Source organism: Ranitomeya imitator, chromosome 2 (genome assembly GCF_032444005.1).
Source record: "Ranitomeya imitator isolate aRanImi1 chromosome 2, aRanImi1.pri, whole genome shotgun sequence".
Lineage (NCBI taxonomy): Eukaryota > Metazoa > Chordata > Amphibia > Anura > Dendrobatidae > Ranitomeya > Ranitomeya imitator.
In genome coordinates, this window is record NC_091283.1 from 226,595,525 (window position 1) to 226,617,941 (window position 22,417).

General features: G+C 48.6%; 1 protein-coding gene across 3 annotated transcripts in view; it reads left to right on the forward strand.

Moving 5' to 3' along the window:
• Positions 1 to 22,417, forward strand: part of NHSL2 (NHS like 2) — a 522,837-nt gene that overhangs the window by 134,438 nt on the left and 365,982 nt on the right. Inside the window, exon 1 of one of the 3 annotated variants that reach the window (XM_069748658.1) lies at positions 19,209 to 21,890. The exons of the other annotated variants lie outside the window; for them this stretch is intronic. Coding sequence (XP_069604759.1) covers positions 21,803 to 21,890 — 88 coding nt within the window. The 5' untranslated portion in view covers positions 19,209 to 21,802. Of the gene's footprint in view, positions 1 to 19,208; positions 21,891 to 22,417 lie in introns of those variants that run through there. 3 annotated transcript variants of the gene reach the window in all.

Below are 22,417 nucleotides of genomic sequence, written 5' to 3' on the forward strand. Positions count from 1 at the left end.
CTGCCGCCCAGGCATAGATCTGACACATCTTGCTTGTGTTGCCCAGCTGAACAATCTTCTTTCTCTCTCTATGGGGACAGATTGCTTTAGCTGCGTACACAACGTTTTCGTACTCCTTTCCTCCTACAGGAATTCTTCGGTGCTATGTATGCTATGCTGGGCCCCTTCGTAGAATGTTGCAGGGCACAGTGACTCCTGGCCAGGCAGCCCTGTAAGCTGCATGGGCGCCCAGGCCTCGACTAACTAAAACCAGGAAACCTAACTATTCTTATCCCACTGTGCCCCTCCTACTCTAACTATACACTACAGTGCCCCCCTCTAATGGTCAACTATGAACACTATGCGCCTATCACTTTACTGGGCCCGGGGACAAACTTTCCCTAACACAAAGGTGCCAAACATATATATAGATAGAGCAATATACAGACAGTATAGCAATGCTCTTGTTCACGGTGGTAATACACCTTATGTGTAGCAGTACCATCATGTACGAACACATTAATAACATTCATTATGCACACTTAAAGGGGTTGGGGAGAAGAGGGAACACCAAGCATTTCACATCCCCTACACAAGCATACACTGATACGTATGTGTCTCTCTACATGAACACAGATCACAATGTGTCTTGACCTTTTATCAGCATCTGAGTTACACCCACACACTCCCCTTGATGACCTCATATGAGCCAAGTTGTGGGATGTCCTCAGCCCTTCAAGATTTTATGAAATTACCAACTTATGCTAAAACTTCATTCCTGATGATTGCAGAAGATCTAGATTGCGGCCATATTTATTTATTGGGATTTTACCTTTCCCCAGAGAACAACTGGTGTCAGTTATCTAGCCACTATTAATTTGGGGCTTATAGGCAGGTGTTACGGTTATGAAAAAATATACATACTCTTCCCCTATTAATCCTGAATTTGAAAATGTACATCCCATCACTATCAGATCCATGCTGGCTTCAATATTTCTAACGTTCTTTCAGAGACATAGATCTGGGACCAATGTATAGCATTTCCCTTGCTGGAAACAACAGTGTGACTTGAATTCAAGGTATATTTCCTGTGGCCGAAGCCCATTCCACTTTGCTATCTATGTCTAAACACAACTACCTTGGTTCCAACCCTCTGAAAAGACCTTTTCCTGTCTTAATAATTTGTCCAATCTATAAGTCTTTGTCCATGCACAATAGACATCTCCTTTTTCACGACAGGGGTTCTTTGTCCTAAGAAGACGTGCCTGCATTCTAATTAGGATTATTACAATCCAGCTATACCTAATTTCCCCTATGTCAACTGGGTGATTCTTCATAAAGGCATCTTTAGATTGTAGGCTCTTGTCTCGTACTGCAACTCTGGGTGAGGGATGGGGGTGAATGCCCTCCTTACTAAGGGCTTCAGAGATTTCAATATTTTCTATGACATCTTATATGAAGACCAGTAGACAGATGTAGTTGGGTCCTGGTGGTTGCTGCCAGTTCTGAGCTGATGGCACTGCTGCGTGTCTTCTGATTTCACATTAAGCATAATTCCATCTGCGGTAGTTGCTTTGGCCAACCACTGCATCTATGGTCCTCAAGATTGTCTGTTATTTGGTGTTCTCAATGCTGACAAATACTTGCAGATGCTGACCCATCATGAAACACCATCATGGAGGCTGATAATTGGCTCCAAATTTATTGTGCATAAGGACAACGACTCCAACATCCAGCCAATGTCAATATGTCTTCAGCATAAAGAAGATTGATGAGGAGATGTGGAAGTAATGATCTGGCCCCACAGAGCCCTGATATCATCATTGAGTCTGGGGATGCATGAAGAGACAGAAGAATTTCTACCAGCCTCATACACAGAAGATTTGTGGTTATTTCTCCAAAATATTTAGATCAACCACCATACGGAGTTCCTTCAATAATTGTGAGCAAATGACAAGAAAAATTGAAGCTGTTTTGAAGGCACAGGTGGCGGAGAGGAGCGGTGGTGCCTGAGAGGTGAGTGGTGGTGTCGGAGAGGTGAGTGGTGGTGCTGGAGAGGAACGGTGGTGCTGGGGAGTTGAGTGGTGGTGCCGGAGGGGTGAGTGGTGGTACCGGAGGAAAGCGGTGGTGCCGAGTAGGTGAGTGGTGGTATCAGAGAGGTGAATGCTGGTGTCGGGGAGGTGTGTGGTAGTACCAGAGAGGTGATTGTTGGTGTCAGAGAGGAGCGGTGGTGCTGGAGAGGTGAGTGGTGGTACCAGAGAGGCAAGCGGTGGTGCCGGAGAGATGAGTGGTGTTGCCGGAGAGGTGAGTGGTGGCATTGGGCAGGTGAGTAGTGGTGTCAGAGAGGTGAGTAGTGGTGCTGAAAAGGTGGGTGGTGGTACCACAGAGGCGAGTGGTGGTGTCGGAGAGGTGAGTGGTGGTGCTGGGGAGATGAGTAGTGGTGCTGGAGAGGTTGGGGTGGTGCTGGAGAGGGGAGTGGTGGTGCTGGGGAGGTGAGTAGTGGTGCTGGAGAGGTTGCGGTGGTGCTGGAGAGGGGAGTAGTGATGCTGGGGAGGTGAGTAATGGTGCCGGAGAGGGGAGTGGTGGTAATGGGGAGGTGAGTAGTGGTGCCGGAGAGGGAAGTGGTGGTGCCGGAGAAGTAGAAGTCAGTGGTGGTGTCACAGAGGTGAGTGGTGGTGCCGGGGAAGAGAGTAGTGGTGCCGGAGAGGGGAGTGGTGGTGCTTGGGAGGTGAGTAGTGGTGCCGGAGAAGTCAGCGGTGGTGTCACAGAGGTGAGTGGTGGTGCCAGGGAGGTTAGTAGTGGTGCAGGAGAGGTTGTTGCACCCGCTCACAATGAAGCTAGTCAGCAACGCTACATTCCTTCCCTCACTGTAAGCCCACCGTTTACGACACCACCTGCAGCAAATGTGGAGGTATCGTCGCAAGGCCAAAGCAGTCAGGGAATCACCAGGTTCTTGGTAGGAAACACTTTATGTAGGCCAACAGCAAGAATACCATCACCAACCCTCTCTCAGTCTGCCATGTCCACCACCACCCCCACTAGTTCCACCATGTGCAGCTCTCCAGTCCAGCTCACCCTACAAGAGACTCTCCTTAGGAAAAGGATGTACTCATCCTCTCATCCGCGTACACAGGGTTTGAACGCCCACATTGCTAGACTAATCTCGTTAGAGATGATGTCCTACCGGTTGGTTGAAAGCGAAGCTTTCAAAGCCCTGATGGCCTACGCAGTACCACGCTATGACCTACCCAGTCAACACTTCTTTGCGAGAAAAGCCATCCCAGCCCTCCACCAGCATGTCAAAGACCGCATTGTGCATGCACTCAGGCAATCAGTCAGTAGAAAGGTGCACCTCACAACGGATGCATGGACCAGTAGGCATGGCCAGGGACGTTACGTGTCTATCACGGCGCACTGGGTTAATGTGGTGGATGCAGGGTACACAGGGGACAGCCATAGTGGCACAGTTCTGCCTAGCCCACGGTCTAGGAAACAGTTAGCTGTAGGCATTTGCCCCTCCTCCTCCTCCAGAAGCGAAAGCTCATCCACAGAGCGCAGTCGCACGACCACTCCATCCGCAGCTGCCAGTGTTGCAACCGTGGTGTCCCATTATGGAACAGCTTGTGGGAAGCGTCAGCAGGCTGTGTTGGAAATGAAGTGTTTGGGCGACAACAGACACACCGCGGAAGTTCTGTCCGACTTCTTGCAGCAAGAAACTAAGTCATGGCTGGGCAGTGTACATCTTGAGGCAGGCAAGGTAGTCAGTGATAACGGAAGGAATTTTATGGCTGCCATAGCCCTTTCACAACTGAAACACATTCCTTGCCTGGCTCACACCTTGAACCCGGTGGTGCAGTGCTTCCTGAAAAGTTATCCGGGGTTACCCGCCCTGCTCCTGACGGTGCGAAGACTTTGCTCGCACATCCGCCGTTCGCCCATACACTCCAGCCGTATGCAGAACCATCAGTGATCTTTGAAGCTTCCCCAGCACCGCCTAATAATCGACGTTGCAACAAGGTGGAACTCCACACTGCACATGTTTCAGAAGCTGTGCGAACAGAGGTGTGCTGTTATGTATTTGTGGGAGGATACACATACACGGGCAGGCAGTTGGATGGCAGACATGGAGTTATCAGGTTTGCAGTGGTCGAAGCTACAAGATCTGTGTCAAGTCCTTCAGTGTTTTGAGGAATGCACATGCCTGGTTAGTGCAGACGACGCCATCATAAGCATGAGCATCCCCCTAATGCGTCTGCTGATGCAAAGTTTGAAGCACATAAAGGAGCCGGCGTCTGCAGCCGAGGATGAGGGAAGCCTTGATGACAGTCAGCCACTGTCTGCTCAGGGAAGTCTCCTGGACGAGGTGGCGGACGAACAGGAGGAGGACGAGGAGGATGATGGGGATGAATATTTATGGGAGGAGGAAGCTTCTCAGGGGGCAATAGAAACTGGTGGCGTTGCAAGGTCAGGTACAGGGTTTTTGAGGGAAACAAGTGATGTTGATTTGCCAGAAAGTGCACCTCAACCCAGCACAAGTAGTGAATTGACACCTGGAACATTGGTCCACATGGCAGATTATGCCTTGCGTATCCTATAAAGGACCCACGCATTATCAAAATGATGAAAGATGACGATTACTGGTTGGCCTGCCTCCTGGATCCACCCTATAAAGGGAAACTGCTAAATATCATGCCACATGAGAACCTTGAGAAAATATTGGCTACCAAACAAGCAACTCTTGTAGACCGTTTGGTTCAGGCATTCCCAGCACACAGCGGCGGTGATGGTTCTCACACGAGCTGCAGGGAGCAACATGGCAGAGGTGTTAGAGGTGCACAAATCATAAGTGGCGTTTGACAGAGGGGTTTTATGACTAGGTTGTGGAGTGATTTCGCAATGACCGCAGACCCGACAGGTACTGCAGCATCAATTCAAAGTGACAGGAGACAACATTTGTCCAGTATGGTTACTATTTTTCCTCCCTTATCGATGTTCTCCCTCACAAGTCATTCCTATTTGATTACTGGGCATCCAAAATAGACACCTGGCCTGAATTGGCAGAATATGCATTGCAGGAGCTTGCTTGCCCAGCAGCTAGTGTGCTATCAGAAAGAGTATTCCGTGCTGCTGGTTCAATACTGACCGAAAAAAGGAGTCGTCTGGCTACCCAAAATGTTGATGATCTAACCTTCATTAAAATGAACCAATCATGGATTTCTAATTATTTTGCCCCACCTTTCCCTGCTGACACCTAGCTTTCCTGTAAAATGGTCTTGCTTTTGGACTGGTCTTACTGACTGCTCCAATTTCTCTATTTGCAGCTGCTGTATGTCCAGCATACGCCATTTTTACACCTCCCTAAATGGGCTGACTCCCCCCACGGGTCCGTGGTCACCACTTGGCGCAAGCACCCGTGCGAGTGCCGTTTGGCTGAAGAGGTGGGTGTGACCACTTTTGGGCGACGGCACTGGCACAGGGTCCCTCATAGTACAATGAAGTGTCTCTGGCGGTGGTGGTGCGCACCCAACGTCAGACACACCGTCGTAACATGAGGGGCCCTGGGCCAGTACCGCCGCCCACGAGAGAATGTTCCCCCCCCCAGCTCCAACAGTGCTCTACCACTTGCAAAACTTACCTCTCCCTGCTCCACCACTGTGTAGTCTGTGCTGTTAAATCCTTCAATGGCACTGCCAATACCAATTTGTTGACATGTATGATGCTAGTAAAAATATTCAGGGGCCCTGTCCTACATTTACACCAGTTAATACTTTGCGCCAAATACCACTGTCTGCAAGTCAGCAGAGGAGCCCACCCCTGTACCTAGGTATGCCACCTATTTATTTGTGAAAAAAATTTTTTGCCAGACATTAACCTCACTTTATTATTTTGGAGTACTAACTGTGTCAGACACTCCTACCAATTGTCCTCCCCTGACCACTCAAATGCTGCCTGTGTACCCCTGGAACCTATTTAAAAGTGCATTGAGCCTACTTTTTTTATTTTAGGCCTACTAAGTCTGTCTGCGGTCCCTCCTTGCAATCGTCCTCCGCTGACCACGCCAATGCTGCCTGTGTACCCCTGTAACCTATTTAAACCTGCATCGAACCTACTTTTTTTATTTTAGGCCTACTAAGTCTGTCTGCGGTCCCTCCTTGCAATCGTCCTCCGCTGACCACACCAATGCTGCCCGTGTACCCCTGTAACCTTTTTTAAACTGCATTGAGCCAACTTTTTAGTTTAAGGCCTACTACCTGTGTCTGTCTGCACCACTCAATACAGCTGATATTTTTAATCTGAAACTGCATTTGGGCTACTAGTTTGGTTGGGGCCTACTAACGGTGTCTGCCGCTCCTTGGTGTTCTCCTGGTTTGTTTTCCTGAGCTTCAAACTTCAGGCTTTCGGCCTATATTTTTAATCTGAAACTGCATTTGGGCTACTAGTTTGGTTGGGGCCTACTAACGGTGTCTGCCGCTCCTTGGTGTTCTCCTGGTTTGTTTTCCTGAGCTTCGATCTTCAGGCTTTCGGCCTATATTTTTAATCTGAAACTGTATTTGGGCTACTAGTTTGGTTGGGGCCTACTAACTGTGTCTGATGCTCCTTGGTGTTCTCCTGGTTTTTTTGCCTTAGCTTCAATCTTCAGGCTTTCGGCCTATATTTTTAATATTAAACTGCATTTGGCCTACTAGCTTGGTTGGGTGTTATGAACTGGTGATTCAGAAACACAATGGACCTGGTGGTTAAGAGCACACAAAGTGACCTGATAGTTACTAATAACATAGGACGAGCTCTGAGACGTGGGAACTCTGCTGACCGCAATCCCTAATCCTATCACACCACACTAGAGGTAGCCGTGGACCAGACCTAGGCGCCTCGGGCACAGCCTGAGAAACTAGCTAGCCCTGAAGATAGAAAAATAAGCCTACCTTGCCTCAGAAAAATTCCCCAAAGGAAAAGGCAGCCCCCCACATATATTGACTGTGAGTAAAGATGAAAATACAAACACAGAGATGAAATAGGTTTTAGCAAAGTGAGGCCCGACTTACTGAATAGACCGAGGATAGGAAAGATAGCTTTGCGATAGGCACAAAAACCTACAAACAACCACGCAGAGGGCGCAAAAAGACCCTCCGTACCGACTAACGGCACGGAGGGGCTCCCTCTGCGTCCCAGAGCTTCCAGCAAGCAAGAAAAACCAATATAGCAAGCTGGACAGAAAAAATAGCAAACAAAAAGTAACACAAGCAGAACTTAGCTTATGCAGGGCAGACAGGCCACAATAACGATCCAGGAGAGAGCAAGACCAATACTGGAACATTGACTGGAGGCCAGGAACAAAGAACTAGGTGGAGTTAAATAGAGCAGCACCTAACGACTTAACCTCGTCACCTGAGGAAGGAAACTCAGAAGCCGCAGCCCCACTCACATCCACCAGAGGAAACTCATAGACAGAACCAGCCGAAGTATCACTCATGACCACAGGAGGGAGCTTGACCACAGAATTCACAACAGTACCCCCCCCCTTGAGGAGGGGTCACCAAACCCTCACCAGAGCCCCTAGGCCGACCAGGATGAGCCAAATGAAAGGCACGAACCAGATCGGCAGCATGAACATCAGAGGCAAAGACCCAGGAATTATCTTCCTGACCATAACCCTTCCACTTAACCAGGTACTGGAGTTTCCGTCTCGAAATACGAGAATCCAAAATCTTCTCCACTATATACTCCAACTCCCCCTCAACCAAAACCGGGGCAGGAGGATCAACGGATGGAACCACAGGTGCCACGTATCTCCGCAACAATGACCTATGGAATACATTATGGATGGAAAAAGAAGCTGGAAGGGTCAAACGAAAAGACACAGGATTAAGAACCTCAGAAATCCTATACGGACCAATGAAACGAGACTTAAACTTAGGAGAGGAAACTTTCATAGGAATATAACGAGACGACAACCAAACCAAATCCCCAACACGAAGTCGGGGACCCACACAGCGCCTGCGGTTAGCGAAACGTTGAGCCTTCTCCTGGGACAAAGTCAGATTGTCCACTACATGAGTCCAAATCTGCTGCAACCTATCCACCACAGTATCCACACCAGGACAGTCTGAAGACTCAACCTGCCCTGAAGAGAAACGAGGATGGAAACCAGAATTGCAGAAAAACGGCGAAACCAAAGTAGCCGAGCTGGCCTGATTATTAAGGGCGAACTCAGCCAAAGGCAAAAAGGACACCCAATCATCCTGATCAGCAGAAACAAAACATCTCAGATATGTTTCCAAGGTCTGATTGGTTCGTTCAGTTTGGCCATTTGTCTGAGGATGGAAAGCCGAGGAAACAGACAAATCAATGCCCATCCTAGCACAAAAGGCTCGCCAAAACCTCGAAACAAAGTGGGAACCTCTGTCAGAAACGATGTTCTCCGAAATGCCATGTAAACGAACCACATGCTGGAAAAACAATGGCACCAAATCAGAGAAGGAAGGCAATTTAGACAAGGGTACCAAATGGACCATCTTAGAGAAGCGATCACAAACCACCCAAATGACCGACATCTTTTGAGAGACGGGGAGATCCGAAATAAAATCCATAGAGATATGTGTCCAGGGCCTCTTCAGGACCGGCAAGTGCAAAAGCAACCCACTGGCACGAGAACAGCAGGGCCTAGCCCGAGCACAAATCCCACAGGACTGCACAAACGAACGCACATCCCTCGACAGAGATGGCCACCAAAAGGATCTAGCCACCAAATCTCTGGTACCAAAGATTCCAGGATGACCAGCCAACACCGAACAATGAACCTCAGAGATAACTCTACTCGTCCATTTATCAGGGACAAACAGTTTCTCCGCTGGGCAACGGTCAGGTCTATTAGCCTGAAACTTTTGCAGCACCCGCCGCAAATCAGGGGAGATGGCAGACAAAATTACCCCCTCTTTGAGAATACCCGCCGGCTCAGTCAAACCCGGAGAGTCGGGCACAAAACTCCTAGACAGGGCATCCGCCTTCACATTTTTAGAGCCCGGAAGGTACGAAACCACAAAGTCAAAACGGGAGAAAAACAGCGACCAACGAGCCTGTCTAGGATTCAACCGTTTGGCAGACTCGAGATAAGTCAAGTTCTTGTGATCAGTCAAGACCACCACGCGATGCTTAGCTCCTTCAAGCCAATGACGCCACTCCTCGAATGCCCACTTCATGGCCAGCAACTCTCGATTGCCAACATCATAATTACGCTCAGCAGGCGAAAACTTCCTGGAAAAGAAGGCACATGGTTTCATCACCGAGCCATCAGAACTTCTTTGCGACAAAACAGCCCCTGCTCCAATCTCAGAAGCATCAACCTCGACCTGGAACGGGAGCGAAACATCTGGTTGGCACAACACAGGGGCTAAAGAAAAACGACGCTTCAACTCCTGAAAAGCTTCCACAGCAGCAGAAGACCAATTGACCACATCAGCACCCTTCTTGGTTAAATCAGTCAACGGTTTGGCAATACTAGAAAAATTATTGATGAAGCGACGATAAAAATTAGCAAAGCCCAGGAACTTTTGCAGACTCTTCAGAGATATCGGCTGAGTCCAATCATAAATGGCCTGATCTTTAACGGGGTCCATCTCGATAGTAGAAGGGGAAAAAATGAAACCCAAAAATGAAACCTTCTGAACACCAAAGAGACACTTTGACCCCTTCACAAACAAAGAATTCGCACGCAGGACCTGGAACACCATTCTAACCTGCTTCACGTGAGACTCCCAATCATCCGAGAAGACCAAAATATCATCCAAGTATACAATCAGGAATTTATCCAGGTACTCTCGGAAGATGTCATGCATAAAGGACTGAAATACTGATGGAGCATTGGAAAGCCCGAATGGCATAACCAGGTACTCAAAATGGCCCTCGGGCGTATTAAATGCTGTTTTCCATTCATCGCCCTGTTTAATACGCACAAGATTATACGTACCACGAAGATCTATCTTGGTGAACCAACTAGCCCCCTTAATCCGAGCAAACAAATCAGACAGCAGCGGCAAGGGGTACTGAAATTTGATTGTGATTTTATTAAGAAGGCGGTAATCAATACAAGGTCTCAAAGAACCATCCTTCTTGGCCACAAAAAAGAACCCTGCTCCCAATGGCGACGACGACGGCCGAATATGACCCTTCTCCAAGGATTCCTTTACGTAACTCCGCATAGCGGCGTGCTCAGGCACAGACAAATTAAACAGTCGACCTTTAGGAAACTTACTACCAGGAATCAAATTGATAGCACAATCACAATCCCTATGCGGAGGTAGGGCACTGGACTTGGGCTCATCAAATACATCCCGGTAATCCGACAAGAACTCTGGGACTTCAGAAGGGGTGGATGTTGAAATAGACAGAAATGGAACATCACCATGTACCCCCTGACAACCCCAGCTGGACACAGACATAGACTTCCAATCCAATACTGGGTTATGGACTTGTAGCCATGGCAACCCCAACACGACCACATCATGCAGATTCTGCAACACCAGAAAGCGAATATCCTCCTGATGCGCAGGAGCCATGCACATGGTCAGTTGGGTCCAGTACTGAGGCTTATTCTTGGCCAAAGGCGTAGCATCAATTCCTCTCAATGGAATAGGATACTGCAAGGGCTCCAAGAAAAACCCACAGCGCCTAGCAAACACCAAGTCCATCAAATTCAGGGCAGCGCCTGAATCCACAAATGCCATGACAGAATAGGAAGACAAAGAGCAGATCAAAGTAACGGACAAAAGAAATTTCGACTGTACCGTACCAATGGTGGCAGACCTAGCGAACCGCTTAGTGCGCTTAGGACAATCGGAAATAGCATGAGTGGGATCACCACAGTAAAAACACAGCCCATTCCGACGTCTGTGTTCTTGCCGTTCAGCTCTGGTCAAAGTCCTATCACATTGCATAGGTTCAGGTTTATACTCAGATAATACCGCCAAATGGTGCACAGTTTTACGCTCACGTAAGCGTCGATCGATCTGAATGGCCAAAGACATAGACTCATTCAGACCAGCAGGCATAGGAAATCCCACCATGACATCCTTAAGGGCTTCAGAGAGACCCTTTCTGAAAATTGCTGCCAGCGCACATTCATTCCATTGAGTGAGCACAGACCACTTCCTAAACTTCTGACAATATATCTCTACTGTTATGCTGTGCTATCAGGCAACACAGTGTGCAGTAATCAGCGCACATACAGTGATATGGCAATAACCCAAAAACAATAGAACAAGCTCTGAGACGTGGAATCTCTGCAGACTGCAATACCTGAACCTATCCTCACACAACTAAAAGCAGCAGTGGATTGCGCCTAACACTACCTATGCAACTCGGCACTGCCTGAGGAGCTGACTGGCCTGAAGATAGAAATACAAGTCTGACTTGCCTCAGAGAAATACCCCAAAGGAATAGGCAGCCCCCCACATATAATGACTGTTAGCAAGATGAAAAGGCAAAACGTAGGAATGAAATAGATTCAGCAAAGTGAGGCCCGATATTCTAGACAGAGCGAGGATAGCAAAGAGAACTATGCAGTCTACAAAAAACCCTAAAGCAGAACCACGCAAAGGGGGGCAAAAAAGACCCACCGTGCCGAACTAACGGCACGGCGGTGCACCCTTTGCGTCTCAGAGCTTCCAGCAAAAGAGAATAGCACAGCTGGACAGAAAAAACGGAAACAAAAACAAAGTAACACTTATCTAGCAGAGCAGCAGGCCACAGGAAAGATGCAGTAGCTCAGATCCAACACTGGAACATTGACAAGGAGCAAGGAAGACAGACTCAGGTGGAGTTAAATAGCAAAGCAGCCAACGAACTCACCAAAACACCTGAGGGAGGAAGCCCAGAGGCTGCAATACCACTTGTGACCACAGGAGTGAATTCAGCCACAGAATTCACAACAGTACCCCCCCCTTGAGGAGGGGTCACTGAACCCTCACCAGAACCCCCAGGCCGACCAGGATGAGCCACATGAAAGGCACGAACAAGATCTGGGGCATGGACATCAGAGGCAAAAACCCAGGAATTATCCTCCTGAGCATAACCCTTCCATTTGACCAGATACTGGAGTTTCCGTCTAGAGACACGAGAATCCAAAATTTTCTCCACAATATACTCCAATTCCCCCTCCACCAAAACAGGGGCAGGAGGCTCCACAGATGGAACCATAGGTGCCACGTATCTTCTCAACAACGACCTATGGAATACATTATGTATGGAAAAGGAGTCTGGAAGGGTCAGACGAAAAGACACCGGATTGAGAATCTCAGAAATCCTATACGGACCAATAAAACGAGGTTTTAATTTAGGAGAGGAAACCTTCATAGGAATATGACGAGAAGATAACCAAACCAGATCCCCAACACGAAGTCGGGGACCCACACGGCGTCTACGATTAGCGAAAAGCTGAGCCTTCTCCTGGGACAAGGTCAAATTGTCCACTACCTGAGTCCAGATCTGCTGCAACCTGTCCACCACAGAATCCACACCAGGACAGTCCGAAGACTCAACCTGTCCTGAAGAGAAACGAGGATGGAACCCAGAATTGCAGAAAAATGGAGAGACCAAGGTAGCCGAGCTGGCCCGATTATTAAGGGCGAACTCCGCCAACGGCAAAAATGACACCCAATCATCCTGGTCAGCAGAAACAAAACATCTCAGATATGTTTCCAAGGTCTGATTGGTACGTTCGGTCTGGCCATTAGTCTGAGGATGGAAGGCCGAGGAAAAAGATAGGTCAATGCCCATCCTACCACAAAAGGCTCGCCAGAACCTCGAGACAAACTGGGAACCTCTGTCAGAAACAATATTCTCAGGAATGCCATGCAAACGAACCACATGCTGGAAGAACAAAGGCACCAAATCAGAGGAGGAAGGCAATTTAACCAAGGGCACCAGATGGACCATTTTAGAAAAGCGATCACAGACCACCCAAATGACCGACATCTTTTGAGAAACGGGAAGGTCAGAAATGAAATCCATCGAAATATGTGTCCAAGGCCTCTTCGGGACCGGCAAGGGCAAAAGCAAGCCACTGGCACGTGAACAGCAGGGCTTAGCCCTAGCACAAATCCCACAGGACTGCACAAAAGCACGCACATCCCGTGACAGAGATGGCCACCAGAAGGATCTAGCCACTAACTCTCTGGTACCAAAGATTCCTGGATGACCAGCCAGCACCGAACAATGAAGTTCAGAGATAACTTTACTAGTCCACCTATCAGGGACGAACAGTTTCTCGGCCGGACAACGATCAGGTTTATTAGCCTGAAATTTCTGCAACACTCTCCGCAAATCAGGAGAGATGGCAGACACAATGACTCCTTCCTTGAGGATACTCGCCGGCTCAGATAACCCCGGAGAGTCGGGCACAAAACTCCTAGACAGAGCATCCGCCTTCACATTTTTAGAGCCCGGAAGGTACGAAATCACAAAATCAAAACGAGCAAAAAATAACGACCAACGGGCCTGTCTAGGATTCAAGCGCTTGGCAGACTCAAGATAAGTAAGATTCTTATGATCAGTCAATACCACCACGCGATGCTTAGCTCCCTCAAGCCAATGACGCCACTCCTCGAATGCCCACTTCATGGCCAGCAACTCTCGGTTGCCCACATCATAATTACGCTCAGCAGCAGAAAATTTCCTGGAAAAGAAAGCACATGGTTTCAACACTGAGCAACCAGAACCTCTCTGTGACAAAACCGCCCCTGCTCCAATCTCAGAAGCATCAACCTCGACATGGAACGGAAGAGAAACATCTGGTTGACACAACACAGGGGCACAGCAAAAACGACGCTTCAACTCCTGAAAAGCTTCCACGGCAGCAGAAGACCAAATAACCAAATCAGCACCCTTCTTGGTCAAATCGGTCAATGGTCTGGCAATGCTAGAAAAATTACAGATGAAGCGACGATAAAAATTAGCAAAGCCCAGGAATTTCTGCAGACTTTTCAGAGATGTCGGCTGAGTCCAATCCTGGATGGCCTGGACCTTAACCGGATCCATCTCGATAGTAGAAGGGGAAAAGATGAACCCCAAAAATGAAACTTTCTGCACACCGAAGAGACACTTTGATCCCTTCACGAACAAGGAATTAGCACGCAGTACCTGGAAAACCATTCTGACTTGCTTCACATGAGACTCCCAATCATCAGAGAAGATCAAAATGTCATCCAAGTAAACAATCAGGAATTTATCCAGATACTCACGGAAAATGTCATGCATAAAAGACTGAAAAACAGATGGAGCATTGCCAAGTCCGAACGGCATCACCAGATACTCAAAATGACCCTCGGGCGTATTAAATGCCGTTTTCCATTCATCTCCCTGCCTGATTCTCACCAGATTATACGCACCACGAAGATCAATCTTAGTAAACCAACTAGCCCCCTTAATCCGAGCAAACAAGTCAGATATCAATGGCAAGGGATACTGAAACTTAACAGTGATCTTATTAAGAAGGCGGTAATCAATACACGGTCTTAGCGAACCATCCTTTTTGGCTACAAAAAAGAACCCTGCTCCCAATGGTGATGACGATGGGCGAATATGTCCCTTCTCCAGGGATTCTTTCACATAACTGCGCATAGCGGTGTGTTCAGGAACGGACAAATTAAATAAACGACCTTTAGGGAATTTACTACCAGGAATCAAATTGATAGCACAATCACAATTCCTATGCGGAGGTAGGGCATCAGACTTGGGCTCTTCAAATACATCCTGAAAGTCAGACAAGAACTCTGGGATGTCAGAAGGAATGGATGACGAAATAGACAAAAATGGAACATCACCATGTACTCCCTGACAACCCCAGCTGGTTACCGACATAGAGTTCCAATCTAATACTGGATTATGGGTTTGTAGCCATGGCAACCCCAACACGACCACATCATGCAGATTATGCAACACCAGAAAGCGAATAACTTCCTGATGTGCAGGAGCCATGCACATGGTCAGCTGGGCCCAGTACTGAGGCTTATTCTTGGCCAAAGGTGTAGCATCAATTCCTCTCAACGGAATAGGACACCGCAAAGGCTCCAAGAAAAATCCACAACGTTTAGCATAATCCAAATCCATCAGATTCAGGGCAGCGCCTGAATCCACAAACGCCATGACAGAATACGATGACAAAGAGCATATCAAGGTAATGGACAGAAGGAATTTGGACTGTACAGTACCAATGACGGCAGAGTTATCGAACCGCCTAGTGCGCTTAGGACAATTAGAAATAGCATGAGTGGAATCACCACAGTAGAAACACAGCCTGTTCAGACGTCTGTGTTCTTGCCGTTCAACTTTAGTCATAGTCCTGTCGCACTGCATAGGCTCAGGTTTAACCTCAGGCAGTACCGCCAAATGGTGCACAGATTTACGCTTGCGCAAGCGACGACCGATCTGAATGGCCAAGGACATAGACTCATTCAAACCAGCAGGCATAGGAAATCCCACCATGACATCCTTAAGAGCTTCAGAGAGACCCTTTCTGAACCAAGCCGCCAGTGCAGATTCATTCCACAGAGTGAGTACTGACCACTTCCTAAATTTCTGACAATATACTTCTACATCATCCTGACCCTGGCATAAAGCCAGCAAATTTTTCTCAGCCTGATCCACTGAATTAGGCTCATCGTAAAGCAATCCAAGCGCCTGGAAAAACGCATCAACATTACTCAATGCAGGGTCTCCTGGCGCAAGAGAAAACGCCCAGTCCTGTGGGTCGCCGCGCAAAAAAGAAATAATAATCAAAACCTGTTGAATAGGATTACCAGAAGAATGAGGTTTCAAGGCCAGAAATAGCTTACAATTATTTTTGAAGCTCAGGAACTTAGTTCTGTCACCAAAAAACAAATCAGGAATAGGAATTCTTGGTTCTAGCATAGATTTCTGATCAATTGTATCTTGAATCTTTTGTACATTTATAACGAGATTATCCATTGAGGAGCACAGAGCCTGAATATCCATGTCCACAGCTGTGTCCTGAAGCACTCTAATGTCTAGGGGAAAAAAAAAACAAAAAAAAAAAAAAAACTGAAGACAGAGCTGAGGAAAAAAAAAATGATGTCAGGACTTCTTTTTTCCCTCTATTGAGAATCATTGGTTTGGCTCCTTGTACTGTTATGCTGTGCTATCAGGCAACACAGTGTGCAGTAATCAGCGCACATACAGTGATGTGGCAATAACCCAAAAACAATAGAACAAGCTCTGAGACGTGGAATCTCTGCAGACTGCAATACCTGAACCTATCCTCACACAACTAAAAGCAGCAGTGGATTGCGCCTAACACTACCTATGCAACTCGGCACTGCCTGAGGAGCTGACTAGCCTGAAGATAGAAATACAAGCCTGACTTGCCTCAGAGAAATACCCCAAAGGAATAGGCAGCCCCCCACATATAATGACTGTTAGCAAGATGAAAAGACAAAACGTAGGAATGAAATAGATTCAGCAAAGTGAGGCCCGATATTCTAGACAGAGCGAGGATAGCAAAGAGAACTATGCAGTCTACAAAAAACCCTAAAGCAGAACCACGCAAAGGGGGGCAAAAAAGACCCACCGTGCCGAACTAACGGCACGGCGGTGCACCCTTTGCGTCTCAGAGCTTCCAGCAAAAGAGAATAGCACAGCTGGACAAAAAAAACGGAAACAAAAACAAAGTAACACTTATCTAGCAGAGCAGCAGGCCACAGGAAAGATGCAGTAGCTCAGATCCAACACTGGAACATTGACAAGGAGCAAGGAAGACAGACTCAGGTGGAGTTAAATAGCAAAGCAGCCAACGAACTCACCAAAACACCTGAGGGAGGAAGCCCAGAGGCTGCAATACCACTTGTGACCACAGGAGTGAATTCAGCCACAGAATTCACAACACTCTACCTCATCCTGACCCTGACACAGAGCCAGCAAATTTTTCTCTGCCTGATCCACTGAATTAGGTTAATCATAAAGCAATCCGAGCGCCAGAAAAAACGCATCAATATTACATAATGCAGGATCTCCTGGCTCAAGGGAAAATGCCCAGTCTTGAGGGTCGCCACGTAATAAAGAAATAATGATCTTAACTTGTTGAACTGGGTCACCAGAGGAGCGGGGTTTCAAAGCCAGAAACAGTTTGCAATTATTTTTGAAATTCAGAAACTTAGCTCTATCTCCAGAAAATAAATCAGGAATAGGAATTCTAGGTTCTAACATAGATTTCTGAACCATAATGTCTTGAATTTTTTGTACTCTTGCAGTGAGATTATCCACACAAGAAGACAGACCTTTAATGTCCATCACTACACCTGTGTCCTGAACCACCCAAATGTCTAGGGGAAAAGAAAGACAAAACACAGTGCAGAGAAAAAAAAATGGTCTCAGAACTTCTCTTTTCCCTCTATTGAGAAGCATTAGTACTTTGGGCCTCCAGTACTGTTATGAACTGGTGATTCAGAAACACAATGGACCTGGTGGTTAAGAGCACACAAAGTGACCTGATAGTTACTAATAACATAGGACGAGCTCTGAGACGTGGGAACTCTGCTGACCGCAATCCCTAATCCTATCACACCACACTAGAGGTAGCCGTGGAGCGCTCCTGACCAGACCTAGGCGCCTCGGGCACAGCCTGAGAAACTAGCTAGCCCTGAAGATAGAAAAATAAGCCTACCTTGCCTCAGAGAAATTCCCCAAAGGAAAAGGCAGCCCCCCACATATAATGACTGTGAGTAAAGATGAAAATACAAACACAGAGATGAAATAGGTTTTAGCAAAGTGAGGCCCGACTTACTGAATAGACCGAGGATAGGAAAGATAGTTTTGCGATAGGCACAAAAACCTACAAACCACGCAGAGGGCACAAAAAGACCCTCCGTACCGACTAACGGCATGGAGGTGCTCCCTCTGTGTCCCAGAGCTTCCAGCAAGCAAGAAAACCAATATAGCAAGCTGGACAGAAAAAATAGCAAACAAAAAGTAACACAAGCAGAACTTAGCTTATGCAGGGCAGACAGGCCACAATAACGATCCAGGAGAGAGCAAGACCAATACTGGAACATTGACTGGAGGCCAGGAACAAAGAACTAGGTGGAGTTAAATAGAGCAGCACCTAACGACTTAACTTCGTCACCTGAGGAAGGAAACTCAGAAGCCGCAGCCCCACTCACATCCACCAGAGGAAACTCATAGACAGAACCAGCCGAAGTATCACTCATGACCACAGGAGGGAGCTTGACCACAGAATTCACAACAGTTAGGGCCCACTAACGGTGTCTGCCGCTCCTTGGTGTTGTCCTCCAAGGAAAAAAGCTGAGCTTCAATCTTCAGGCTTTCGGCCTATATCAGATATTTCACTGCATTTGGCCTCCTAGTTTGGTTGGGGCCTACTAACTGTGTCTGCCGCACCTTGGTGTTCTCCTGGTTTGTTTTCCTGAGCTTTGATCTTCAGGCTTTTGGCCTGTATTTTTAATCTGAAACTGCATTTGGGCTACTAGTTTGGTTGGGGCCTACTAACGGTGTTTGACGCTCCTTGGTGTTCTCCTGTTTTTTTTTCCTGAGCTTCAATCTTCAGGCTTTCGGCCTATATTTTTAATAGGAAACTGCATTTGGGCTACTAGTTTGGTTGGGGCCTACTAACGGTGCCTGCCACTCCTTGGTGTTCTCCTGGTTTGTTTTTCTGAGGTTCGATCTTCAGGCTTTCGGCCTATATTTTTAATCTGAAACTGCATTTGGGCTACTAGTTTGGTTGGGGTCTACTAATGGTGTCTGCCGCTCCTTGGTGTTCTCCTGTTTTTTTTGCCTTAGCTTCAATCTTCAGGCTTTCGGCCTATATTTTTAATATTAAACTGCATTTGGCCTACTAGTTTGGTTGAGCCCCACTAACGGTGTCTGCCACTCCTTGCTTTTCTCCTCAACTGAACAAAGCTGACCTTCAATCTTCAGGCTTTCGGCCTATATTTACAAATTTTAAACTGCATTTAGCCTACAAGTTTGGTTCGGGCCTACTAACGGTGTCTGCCGCTCCTTGCTGTTCTCCTCCACTGAACAAAGCAGTGCCGCCTGTTTACTACTGTTACCAATTTTGAACTGCATTTAGCCTACTTACTTATTTGGACCTACTCACTGTGTCAGCCTCTCATTACAGTTGTCCTCCTCTGAACAAAGCAATGCCGCCTGGTTAGTCCTGTTACCAATTTTGAACTGCATTTAATAATCTTTATTTTTATTTTTTTATATAGCGCTAACATATTCCGCAGTGCTTTACAGTTTGCACACATTATCATCACTGTCCCCGATGGGGCTCACAATCTAGAATCCCTATCAGTATGTCTTTGGACTGCATTTAGCCCACTTTATAATTTGGGCCTATATCTGTGTTTCCTCCTCATCCTGCCCATTGCCCAGGCAGTGCTAGATGAGTATGCTGGTACATTGACCCAGACCACTACATTTTCCGTGTACTCTACACAGCCAGAATGTGACCCTGCTGAAAGTCAGGTTCCCCTTCCTGCATACTATACCACCTTACACGGGGAGAAAGAGGAAGGTGCAGATGCAAGTGCAGGTTCCTTCATTAGGTGGGGGGGGCATACTCGTTGGCGACATCACTGGCACAGGGCCCCTCATAGTACGCAAAAATGTCGCTGCCGGTGGGAGGCGCCCCCGCCGTGCAAACACACCGCCATACTTTGAGGGGCCCTGTGCCTGTGCCAATGCGAACGAGTGTGCCCCCCCCCCCCCCCGCTTGCTCAGGATCACAGCACTTGCAAAGTTGAAATACCTACCTCTCCCTGCTCCACTGCCGTGACGTAGTCCACGTTTCCTGGGCCCACTAAAAACTTGAACCAGCCCTACCCCCCCACAACTTTAGCCAAATGACCCCCAATTTCCAATGCCTAGCTATTATTATAAGGTAAATTAAGATTGACAAGCTTCAGTAACAAGAATGGATGTTTTTGCCATTAAAATGGGCACTGTAGGTGTTTTCCTGGCCTCCACTCACTACCGACTATGCTTCCCCATTGACTTGCATTGGGTTTCGTGTTTCGGTCGATCCCCGACTTTTCGCGATAATCAGCTGATTTCACTCGACCCGACTTTTGAGAAAGTCGGGTTCCGCGAAACCCGACTCGACCCTAAAAAAGTAAAAGTCGCTCAACCCTAGTCAGCGGTGGTGTCACAGAGGTGAGTGGTGGTGCCGGGGAGGTGAGTATAAGGATTATCTTTATTTTTTCATCTTGCGTTTATTATCCTCTAAGGTCTGGAGAGCGACCCTGGACCACAGTAAGGGACAAAATAAATTCAAGAAGGCTAACTTCTCTGCAAACTGAATTTCTCAGGAAAATCTGTGCATGAAATGTTTCCTGATCGTCTGGTCTCGGGGTCCAGTAATATCCCAAGTTCAGCAGAATGCAGGCTGCCACCTGTACCGGGCTGTCTGAGGAATCGTGGATTGTTTAAAATCTCCACAAAATATTCCCAAGACATCAGTACAGGTAAAATGCCGGGGATGATAACGGAGAAGGGGGTCTCTGATATATGAGGGTCTTCTCCAGAACGTCTCACCTTACTGTAGTGGTGGGTACCGGAGGTCCATGCACGGTGCCGGGTGCTAGGATCTCCATACTGGGCGATGAATGAGGGGAGGAGAGAGGAAGAGTATACAGGGAGGAAGGAGCGACTGCGGCTCAGCCTGCTCGCATCAGCATCACTGGGCGCATCCCTGCGGCAGGAGGACAGTGCCAATGGCGGAGACGGGCACAGTGCTGTGCACAGGAGCCTGAGAGCGGGGAGGAGGCAGCACACGTCTGTGCACACTGAGGCGGTGACATAGCGGTATCAGACACACGGGGCGGTGTGAATGGACCGCTGCTGCAGCGAGGCCGGAGCAGGGTGAGGGCAGCGGCACCGGGAGGCCGGCAGACAGACAGCGGCTGTGAGACAGTGGGCAGGTGCGCTGCAAGCAAGGAGGACCGTGAGTGAGGAGCCAGACAGAAGGACTGACACAAAACAGCACAGGATGAGCGGCAGGTAAAGGACGGGACACAGAAGACAGCGGGGGCAGCGGCAGGTAAAGGACGGGACACAGAAGACAGCGGGGGCAGCGGCAGGTAAAGGACGGGACACAGAAGACAGCGGGGGCAGCGGCAGGTAAAGGACGGGACACAGAAGACAGCGGGGGCAGCGGCAGGTAAAGGACGGGACACAGAAGACAGCGGGGGCAGCGGCAGGTAAAGGACGGGACACAGAAGACAGCGGGGGCAGCGGCAGGTAAAGGACGGGACACAGAAGACAGCGGGGGCAGCGGCAGGTAAAGGACGGGACACAGAAGACAGCGGGGGCAGCGGCAGGTAAAGGACGGGACACAGAAGACAGCGGGGGCAGCGGCAGGTAAAGGACGGGACACAGAAGACAGCGGGGGCAGCGGCAGGTAAAGGACGGGACACAGAAGGCAGCGGGGGCAGCGGCAGGTAAAGGACGGGACACAGAAGACAGCGGGGGCAGCGGCAGGTAAAGGACGGGACACAGAAGACAGCGGGGGCAGCGGCAGGTAAAGGACGGGACACAGAAGACAGCGGGGGCAGCGGCAGGTAAAGGACGGGACACAGAAGACAGCGGGGGCAGCGGCAGGTAAAGGACGGGACACAGAAGGCAGCGGGGGCAGCGGCAGGTAAAGGACGGGACACAGAAGACAGCGGGGGCAGCGGCAGGTAAAGGACGGGACACAGAAGACAGCGGGGGCAGCGGCAGCGCGGAGGTGATGTCAGCACCTGGAGGGAGAGCGGAGGAGTGAGGAAGACGGAGGACAAGACCCTGCCGCAGAATGATGGGGAACTCACCGCAAAAACACCGGAGCAAGAAGCCGCAGCAGCAGCTGCAGCAGCAGCAGCACAGGATGCAGCCGGCAACAGGTAGGCGTCCTCCATACTGTGCATCCCCTGCCAGGAGGGGTTAATAGTGGGGAAGAGAGTGTGAATATGGTCATAGGTTCCACATGCTGCGTCTCCCCCTGATAATGTGCCTGGGGTGGGAGCCATCTGTGGGCCCCCGATGCCGTCCAGCGCCGTCACCCTCAGTCATTGTCATTAAAGGGCACCTGTCACCCCCAAAATCGAGGGTGAGGTAAGCCCACCAGCATCAGGGGCTTATCTACAGCGTTCTGTAATGCTGTAGATAAGCCCCCGATGTATCCTGAAAGATAAGAAAAATAGGTTATATTATGCTCACCCAGGGGTGGTCCCGATGCGGTCCGATGGGCGTCGCGGTCCAGGTCCGGCGCCTCCTATCTTCATCAGATGACGTCCTCTTCTGGTCTTCATGCTGCGGCTCCGGCGCAGGTTTACTTTGTCTGCCCTGTTGAGGGCAGAGCAAAGTACTGAAGTGCCTAGGCTCTGGGCCTCTCTGACCTTTCCCGGCGCCTGCACACTGCAGTATTTTG